This window comes from Colias philodice, chromosome 17 (assembly GCF_061535455.1).
Source record: "Colias philodice isolate Cphi_HAF_F1 chromosome 17, ilColPhil1 Martin Lab GWU primary, whole genome shotgun sequence".
NCBI classification, from domain to species: Eukaryota; Metazoa; Arthropoda; class Insecta; order Lepidoptera; family Pieridae; genus Colias; species Colias philodice.
Genome location: NC_143102.1, coordinates 4,966,330 through 4,977,041, shown reverse-complemented (window position 1 = coordinate 4,977,041; position 10,712 = coordinate 4,966,330). Strand labels below are relative to the sequence as shown.

At 30.6% G+C, this 10,712-nt stretch overlaps 1 protein-coding gene across 1 annotated transcript; it reads left to right on the top strand.

Annotated features, from left to right (window-relative positions):
* The first annotated feature begins 405 nt into the window (after window positions 1-405).
* On the top strand, window positions 406-4,167 carry LOC149481047 (uncharacterized). Its single transcript, XM_089705815.1, has 3 exons — window positions 406-578; window positions 843-947; window positions 3,721-4,167. The coding sequence occupies exons 1-3, from the start codon at window positions 438-440 to the stop codon at window positions 3,817-3,819; spliced, it is 345 nt and encodes a 114-aa protein (XP_089561941.1). The 5' UTR covers window positions 406-437; the 3' UTR covers window positions 3,820-4,167.
* The last annotated feature ends 6,545 nt before the right edge of the window (window positions 4,168-10,712 follow it).

The window sequence follows — 10,712 nt, the reverse complement described above, 5'->3', positions numbered from 1 at the left end:
GCAACCCTAGCCATGCTTGATGCGCGCACGATCGTCAGTAGGATACATCCAGCACCGCGGCCTTGAGCTGACGTACGTCGGGGATGGACCGTGAATAAGACGCTTTACACGTCAAATGTTCATACCGAAATCTCCAGTGATTAAGATATAAGCTTCTTGATAATAACCAAGTACGCTATCTATTTTGTGTTTAAACAGCTTGTCATTTTATACCAAAATCAGTAGGTAACAAATTATATTTGTCCGAGTGCTTACAATAAAACTATAAATTATCATAAATAATTTTATTATGTACCATGGATAAGAGAACATTTGGATGCTACAATGTGTTCATATCTTTATTTACAATGTCATTGTCAAAAGCTAAACAAGTAAACGTCAATGTCATAATCAATTCACTGTCATAGTTTGCCACTTCTTGTTATACTCAGTTTTAAATGGGATCTCGTTCCAGCAAAATTATTAGTAATCCGACAATGGCAGCCGAACTTCAACAATTTATAAAAAATGCTGTTGCTCAAGATAAAGTGGTAGTATTTTCAAAATCCTACTGCCCTTATTGTAAACTAGCAAAAGATGTAAGTACAAGGTCAATTTGTATATTGGTAATGTTTTTCTTTAAATTAATATTAGATAGACGAAGGCCTAATACAGTATTGTTAACCGGTTTATGTGAATTGATATTCCATATTTTCCTTAATCAATTCAATGAAGTTTTAGTACTTCATATGAAGCATTCTTTGTTTTCTATTTCAGATAATCACTGATTAAGTACATCAATTATCTACTGATATCTCGGTCACGGTTCCTATTATTAACCAATTATCGTAATAAATTTTCAGGTATTCAGTAAGGTGAAGCAACCAATCAAAGTGTATGAACTGGATGAGCGTGATGATGGAGCAGCAATCCAGGATACATTGTCACAGATCACTGGCTTCAGAACAGTAAGTATATTTATTATGAAACCTTGTAAAATGGATCTGAAATCATAAAAAATAACTTTTTTCCCAGCCATAAAATGATACAACAAACAATGGTTCCATACTAGATAGTCTTATTATTGGTAAGGAAGATTATAATATGTATCATATTATTGGTACCAAAGGAAGGGTCTATTGAGATTTGAGAGTTGCAATTGAAAAATATATTGACATAAAAATTGATGTAATTCCTATATGTTTATTTCATATATTTTTCCATTATTCATTGCTAAATATTTTGAAATATTGTGTAATTTACCACAATTAGTCATAAAGAGAATGACATCATATTTTTTTCTATAACACTTTGGATCAATGTTTACAATACATATTACATACCAGTTCAATATTATCTATTACAAATTGTGGCCTGAGTTCAACTAATTATCACATAAGCCTAGTCACATAAGCATGAGATATATATTTTGACACATATAGCTCGAATTTTAAAATTTAAACAATCTTTCACTAAGCAGTATCTCTTGTGGTTTCTATTGAACACTAACTGACTCAGGTAATTCCACCTGGTTTCAAAAGTCAGAACTTCTATTGTTTGTATCTTTAATCTTTATAATATCACCATAAATACACTAACATCAAAAATGTATTAATGAATACAGGGCTCCTCAGAATTACATGTACTTTTAACTAAATAAGCTCATTTTCTTTCCGCATCTGCTGAATAATTTTTTTTGCCTCTATATAGCTTTAGTAGTAGTATTATTGTATTTTTTTATAAATTGATTGTCAATATAATAAAATTTAACATTTGTAAAATTGATCAAGCCCATAAGTGTGGCGACTGGGAAGGAAATATCAATACATTCCACACAGACAATATCATGAACCTGCATCACTTGATTATTTCATCTATACCAATAATTGCAAGAATGTGTAATTGTTATATTAAAATAACAGTTTTTTATTAAATTCACATGGATACATATACCAAAATAGCATTTTTTTACAATTTTTGTCTGTTCTCGCTAATCTTTGGAATCCCTAAACCGATTTTGATGGGTCTTTCACTGACAGATAGCTGATGTAACAAGTAACAACTTAAGCTACTTTTATACTGATATTCCCACAGGATTGAAAGAAACATCTCACTTCTGCATGTGAAACAGTAGGATGCAGTTGATTTTCCATAAAAATTGTATTTCCAATTTACCAATAGTATTACAATGATAAAACAGTATTTTATTCAATATGGTGAATGAATTAACTGCTGTCACAACAAAATAGATAGCTAATTGGCAATAGTAAAACATCAATGTAATACTTCTTCAACTATCCATTGAATTTGTTGTGTTTTAAGTATAAATTATAACTTTAAGCACAACTAAATCTTAATATACTTTTGAGTTTGAACATATGTACATTTACAGCTGTAGAAACTGCAATCATTTCACAAAACTTTTAATCAAACAAACTGCTGATAATAGTACCTAATGATAAGTATATTCATTTTGTAAACCACAATTTTTTATCTATGAGTTCAACCTCAATGTAGAAGTAAATATAACTAAGAGAGATAATAATTAAAAAATTTGGTAATTTCTATGTAAATGTGGTTATTGGCAGGATATGAAAAATGTGGTCTGGAAATACATCTTCTTATATATAAAAATGAATCGCAAAATGTGTTGGTAAGCGCATAACTCGAGAACGGCTGAACCGATTTCGATAATTCTTTTTTTATTATATTCCTTGAAGTACGATGATGGTTTTTATGTAGAGAAAACGTAAATATGTACCACGGGCGAAGCCGGGGCGGACTGCTAGTATTATATATATTTTGTGATGCATAGCAAGAAATTAAATTTATTATCATTGTGTTATTTGAAATGTAAATATATAGTCACTTATATATTTACATTTTATATATTGTTAGATTTCCGCCCGAGGCTTCGCCCGCGTTTTCAAAGGAAAACTCGCATAGTTCCCGTTCCCGAAGGGATTTCCGGGATTAAACCTATCCTATGTGTTAATCCAAGTTATCCTCTATATGTGTGCTAAATTTCATTGTCATCAGTTTAGTAGTATTTGCGTGAAAGAGTCAAACACACACACATCCTCACAAACTTTCGCATTTATTATAGTAGGATTATGTAGAAATCAGTAGGTATACTGGGTGTTTGTGAAATAAAAGAATAGGAATGCTAGTTGTAACTGTGTATATTTGATTTCAATAAATTCATCTAAATAACTGCAATGCAATAATCATGTAGGTATATATTTGTCATAAATTATCAATTTAATGTGATTATGTGAAAAACTTTCCAGTCTAAGAAATCTTAGGTTATATGGGTATAATAAATAATATATTATTGTTAATATATTATTTATACCCTTTACATGTGAAAGAGAATAATTACTAGTAAATCTCAAATCATTGTTGTTTGCAATTCATCAACTGAAAATGAATAATGTATATATATTGTATACTGTTAATTGTAGGATAATAAATTAATAATTATATAGTTACATAAATGACCATAATTTACTGGGGGTTTTTTTTGCTATTAATCTAGTTTTTTAGAGACATAAGTATTATAACTGAAAGATATTTTCTTTATTTTATGACGTGGAAACTATACAGACAGAATTCTTAATCTAGAATTCTAAGAAATTTGTAAGATAAGAAGTATTTTTATATAAATAGATAAAACATAGATTATAATTGAGATTATTTTTTAAATATGGCCATTTATGATTATTATTTTATTTGTTTCAGGTACCGCAGGTGTTTATCAATGGCAATTGTGTTGGAGGAGGTTCTGATGTAAAAGCCTTGTATGAGGCTGGCAAATTGGAGCCCATGCTTATTGGATAGCTTAATTAATTTAAATTATTAAGTCATAATTTAATAACTTGGCAAATTTATTGTTATAAAAAGAAATATTTTTGTTGCTTTTATTAAATCTCTAATAATTTATTAAAAAAGAAATAGCCAAAAAATGCAAAATGAAGTACGAAATCTTTACGAATTTTAATTCAAAAATACAATACTGAAAGTACATGTTTTTTTTATTATTATCTAAGTATTATAATTTCTATGCATTGTTAAAAAAACGCTTTTAAAGAGATAATAATGTATAATGATAATAATATGTTATAGTTAAAGATCTTTCTCTTAATTTTTTACAAACTACTGTTTATTAAATAAAGTTCATTGCACAAACCATCTTTTTGTCTAAGGCCCTATTTTCACAAATAAACTTGTTTAATCGAAAATAAGCAAATCAATTTTTACGTAACTACTTAATTATGTGAGGAAATAATTTATTTATAGATAGCCTCATAGCCTATATTATAATAATTAAAATTAATCGTCAAATGTGTTGCTAAACGTAAAAGTCGAGAACGGGTCGACCAATTTGGCTAATTTTTCAAAACATTTGTAAGGCACAAGGAAGTTTCTAATAGAGAGAAAACACAAAAAGGGGCAATAGGGCAGAACAACATCGGCTGGGGACTGGGGCAGCTAATATTATTTACTTAAATTAAATGCATATTATTTATTATTAGAAGTAAAAGAAATGATTCATATTTTGTTTAGAAAAATTTAAACTACATTAGCATACCTACATGTCGTGGCCATATCGTAGATTTGCTCACTCTGTGTGCTCACTTCATGAAATGCTCGATAATTTCATGAAACGGTCGCATTTCATATATGCGCGCTACGCCATCTAGTTTCAAACGAAGTAAAACTTGTCGTGTGGAAACTAGGCTTTGCCATTTTATTTATTGTGTCAATAGAATTATAGCTCAATTTAAAGCTTAAATTACTTTTAGATATGATTTGTATCCAATTTGTATCTAAATAAGCCGCAGTTCACGACAATAAAGATAAAACAATAGTTTTATTGAACACTTCAAAAAATACTTTTTCGACTAACGATGAACGTTAAGTTTTACATTTATTACATACCTACCTACGTAATATTTTAATTTTCAAGACAAATTTGAAAAGTTTATCGTAATAAACCACAAACACTATTTCAAAATAAATAACGTCGAACACATTCATTAAACAGAAACGTGATCAGTCAGTGACCAGTGTTACTAGGAAAAGATTAAAAATACCCACCTTGGTATTTATTTTTATGTCGATTTGTCAAGTATTTATTATATTCAGCTACTACCTACTCGCATTATACATTTTTTTAATCAGCAATTATTTAAAAATCCGCAAATCATTTTTATGGATTAAATGGAAAATACTTCAGTCGTAATTGTTATTGTATTTTCAATATACGAGAGTAGCAACACTGCAAGCAATATTGCAAGAGAGATAGATATATTATGTTTAAAAACAAAAACTTATTTTATTTCTATATGTTCGGTATAATTACGACTTATTAGTGATACATATGATCATTATAATAAATTATTACAAATAGGATTTATTAATATCACGAATACGTGACACAACTAAAATTTTACCGATACCATCCGTGCCGTGGTCATTCTCTAAAGGATTGTTGGCGCCAAAAAGTAAGTAAGTTAGGTATTTAATTATTGTACCTTCCTAAAATGTGTTTATCGAAGATAAGAGATAGACGTAGATGTTCATCAAATATTAGAGGGGATTGAACATTCTTTTAGCACAGCTCAAACCAATCATCCCACTGTTGTTTGTTTCAGTTGTTTATTAGTCATCAATTATCATTACCTAGATAAAAATAACTAACAATAGTGTTTAATATTCAAAATATAAGCGACACAATCGAAGTTTTTTTTGTTTATGCTTGGTAAGTTACCTATTATTTTGTTCAGAGTAGTTAATTATTCTTAAATAATAAAACTCCATATTTAGTGCATTTCCTAAGTTCATTTCTATTTTAAACCACTTTACTAGATTAAAAAGAAATATTACCATGAGAGAGTACTAGCCGCAACGACTAGACGTAATAACTTTACCAATTACCGATTTTTTACGGAAAACAATTTTGTCTATTAAATAATAATAATTGTTAAGCTATAAGTACCTAAATAGGTACCTACTTATAACAAGCACACAACTAAGAAGAAGATTGACGTTTTTCATTAACGACAAAGTGACAAAATTTTGATTTTGTTTTTAAAAGATTCATTTCTCTCTTATAAATATAATCTTTTTTCAGAGTAAATTAAGTAAGTACCTAGAATATTTAAACAAACCCAAATTATCTAAAGGCGTCAGTTATTATTATGTTAATAATGACCCTCGACAGCGAACCGGCGAGAGCTAAAATCGTCCCGAATTAATTTTGGAGATTCTCTCATAAATCCTTCAGAAGAAGTCACTTGTCCCCTCCCTAAACGTTTTATTACGCGCACGGGATGAAAACATCAGGTTCACTCAAGGCCACGACGCGCAGCCTATTGGGGGCTAAAAATACCGAGCCATCCCTAGCTGCCAATATTGTATATCCTATGTCATTGATAAAAGCGTCGTTTTTGCGTAACGAAATATATTCGGAGTTGTTAAAGAGGAACGAGTGCGAGAGGGACGCCAGACGCGGATGTTTTTCACCCTCCACGAACGGTCCTGCCGCCCAAATATTTCCCGAGCTCGCCGCTAGTCGGCGCCTGCGAGCCCGCCCTCGCACATGTTTTAATGCCTTGTTTTTTGTTTGGACCATGTAAACAAACAGTTTTTGTGAATAAAAATAGAATCCTAGACGCCTTTCTTCTTAACATGTTTCGTGTGAACCGTGTCATATTTACTTAGTAAGGTCACTACTAAGAAATGTGCAATTTGAAGATGAGAGTAAAAGGAGTTTAAGGTGAGTACGCTTTCCCGTAATTATATCTAGCTATAGGTAGGTACATTATACTATTCTTAGTCGCTACATAATCTATGGATACTCGGAATTAATTCCGAGCTCTTTCTTTGAAAGATTATAATTGTTTCCTTTTAATAGAAAATCTGAACTGTAATTTTTATTATAGGGAAAAATATAGATATTTTGTTCGATATCAGTATTTATCTTCAATAATGATTTGAAGCTTATCAATTTCCAAAAGTATAAGATTCATTGATTACTAAACTAGCCGTTATAAATAGCTAATTATAAATAGTACATTAGTTACATAATGTAATAAAATTTAACGATATTTTTATGTTATAACTTTTGTAACAAAAAATATATTGGTATAAACGATCATTGTTTTCTGATATAGAAATCGTTGTATCAAAAAATATTTTTATGAATACCATAAAGGATATTTTGCTACCCACAAACTCATCCATAGTAGATATATACAGACTGAATGAGTGGTTCGGCGGGAAGGCTTATTGAGAGTTTAGGCGCTCGGTCTATACTCTATAGCCTATCTATACTGTGCAGTGTACACTGTATAGCACTCGTACAATATAAGGCGGAGGGCAGACGGCCGCCAGTCAGAGCGCCTACGGCCTTGCAGGCGGCAGCGTAGCGCCCAAGCGTCGCGTATCTTGCTACGAGAAAGTTTTCGTACAACTTTAACCTCGTAGCAGTTTTATTAAATTGTCTACATTAGCTTTCGATCTTCTTGTAAATTATTTGGTAAGGACATATCGTAGATATATCATGCACTTTAGAAGTTCTTTTTTTTAATTTCAAATTTTCAATTTTATTTTGTTGAAATCTTGATAAACACATAATTAATTTTTGTATTTAAATTTATTTCCTAAATCGATAGATACTTGAACTTGGTTCGTTCAAGTTAATTAATTTAGGTACCTATTGAATTATTTGTTTTATAATAAAAATAAATACTATTTCTTTATTTTTTAAACATTTAGATAAGATGCCGCTTTCTTCCAGTTTTGTTTCTAAAAATCGTAAAAGATAGACAAACGAAAAAATATTTTCGCTTTGTAATAAGTTTAGATTTGAATGAGCATAAAACATGAACAGTTCTTTTAAATTTATTTATGGGCAGTTTTGGTGTAGATATAATCATAGCAAACACTGTACGTTCATGATTTCCTATTTTACATATAAATGATGTCGGATGCGAGATAGATGAGATTTTCTATAGTTGCCCGTACAATAGGGAGCTAATTTTTCCTTTCAATCTCTCATTTCCATGCGGTATATGAGGTCCTGTAGCGCGGTTTAGTATATTACTTCATATAAAGCTGTTTATACGTTCTCGTTCGAGGTACGTTCAGAGAAAAAAGGAAAAAGTCTTTGCTTATTCCCTTGTATGTCAACAAAGTTCGGTCTGGAGTAGACGAGTGCTCGCGAGCTTATTTGTGTTCATTAATGAGGGTGAATTGTAAAAGTTATTTTATCTAGAAGTGCCTCGTTTGTCCTCTCATGTGCGAGAGACGAAAGTATTCCATTCCTTTATCATAATTCGCAAAGTTAACCCTTACAGGTTAGGGACTTGTATTTTACGAGATATTATTCGTAAGACAAATATTACCGTTGCTCGTTTATTGTTTTGCCGTATTTTACGTACGTGGGAATAAAAAAAGGTCAAAAGCTATCAAGTCAGTTAACCGTAAAACCTGTATAATTTATTGGAGATAAGGGTCATGAATTTTTTCTGATAACTTTCCTTATTTATTATTCCTAAAGGTACGTAGTTGTTTGTTTTATTTTATTATAATTTAAAAACAACAAAAGTACCTATCTGAAAGTATTTAAATATATTTATTGACTACCTTTCTACTTATAAATACATTAAACTAATTTTTATGTCGAAATAACAATAAAGTAATATTCGTTTCGATATATAATCGATTAGGTAATAAAGAGAAGAAGGTATTTAGCAATGAATATACTAACATTTTAATAAAAAGTAGATAGTAGTTACCTATAGCTTGTAAAATGGTGAACATTACAATTTGTTACTCAGATTAGCCATGTCCGGTCCTCGAGGGTCCAATAATTACTAATACATGTATCTAATGCTGATTAAGCATTATCTACTTTTTGGCGTTAAGTAGGTTTTAATTGCTATGTAGTCATATAACCAATAAGTAACCAATCACTTCATGTAAATGTTGTGCATAAAAGAATAAAAAAAAAACATTTTCTCTATACCTGCATAATAGCCAACGAAAGGGCATTAGGAAAGTCCACACCGCCTAGACTTTAGAATAAACAACCGCAGTCGAAAATCAAAAAGTTTTGATGGAAAAATATATTAATTAAACGCTTTGGATATGTCTGCAAGCGGCTCATCAAAAATGTATAGAATTCCTATAATTTGCATAAAAGTCATTTTATTGCCTCGAAAGACAAACAGAATAGGATATTAGCTGTTGAAATGGATTTAGCAATGCGGTGTAAGGTGCCTGTGCAAGTTTCTTATTTATACGAAACTTACGAATAAATTTTGACAGCTTTAAATAACCGAACTCTGGAATTGAGAGAATATTGTATTTGGGGTAGAAAGTCAATACGTTTCATGGCTAAAAATGTATGGTTTTTTTTTGGTACTGAACCTACTCAGCCACAATTGCATAAGGAATATCCTATTAAAATTTTATTCCATTCGAAAATCGTAAAACCCGAATAATTCCAACCTGGGACATGTCCTCTCAGCGAGTCAATGATGGACGTATAATTTCATATTTTATTGCGGGTATTATTATGATTTTTCAAAAAGGGTTGTAACGAAAAGAGAAGTACTATTAATGGAAACGTAGGTAATTGGCCGATCCTTAATAATGTCATTACGAAAACACCACAACCAGTGTAGAAGGGGAATCTTAAAGTATAAAATGCGCATATGAATAAGGGATATTACGTAAATATATGATCGTTATTTTCAAGTACGAACTATAATGACTTGTTTGTCTCGTATAAAAGTTTATTTAAACACTACAAAGCACATCAGGGAGAGAAAAGAATTGGATGAGCTCGTGATAATTATGTCGAGTAATTCAGCGCGCATTCGTTAGTCGCTATTAAATATTCAACAGTTAGTCCGACTACAAGTTTCGATCGTGTCTTAAATACACCTCTGAATCTAGTTTAAATAAATTATTTCTGGACATTTTAAAGGTCCCCTTTACTCACAAAAAAGAAAAAATGCTTCGGCGGCGGCTTCAGCGTGAAAATGTTACGCACGTATCGTTATATCCAGAAGAACCATTATAACATGAAATATTGTTCATCTTACAAATCAAAATAACGTGCTCTGATAAGAACATTATTGATGTGATTCCGCGTTTCTAAAGATTTTTCTATAAATAAGAGACTTGGGTATGTGAAAAAACAAATTCGCAATTTTTATCTATTATTTATTTAATCGGCTAATTCGTTTAAACTTTGATAATTTAAATAAATTTTGCGATTACGATTGTTCTACTCTTAAAAACTTCTACTGTAAATTTATATATTATGTAGTTGCAAACTCGAATTGTAGAAACGGAATAGAACCTATCAATTTCGTTTAAGTACATTTGGATTATTCGAACAACTTCCAAATTGCAATAAGATTTCAGAACCTTCCGTTAAAACCAAAGTTACAAATAATGGACTTAAAAGAGCTTTTACTATAAGATCTACACACACAAGTTTGCGAATAACATCTGCCCGAGTTCTACTTTTTCTACGATCATTCACTTTCTCTTTTATTTTGTTACAGATGCTGAATCGGACGTTACAAAAACGCACTATAGCAATAAGTTAGCTGTAAACTTACTATAATTAAAACGCCTAGTACAAAAATATCGAACTTATTTCCCCGCTTGTAAATATAGAACGCGTATAATGTGCTTGTATATAAATTAGA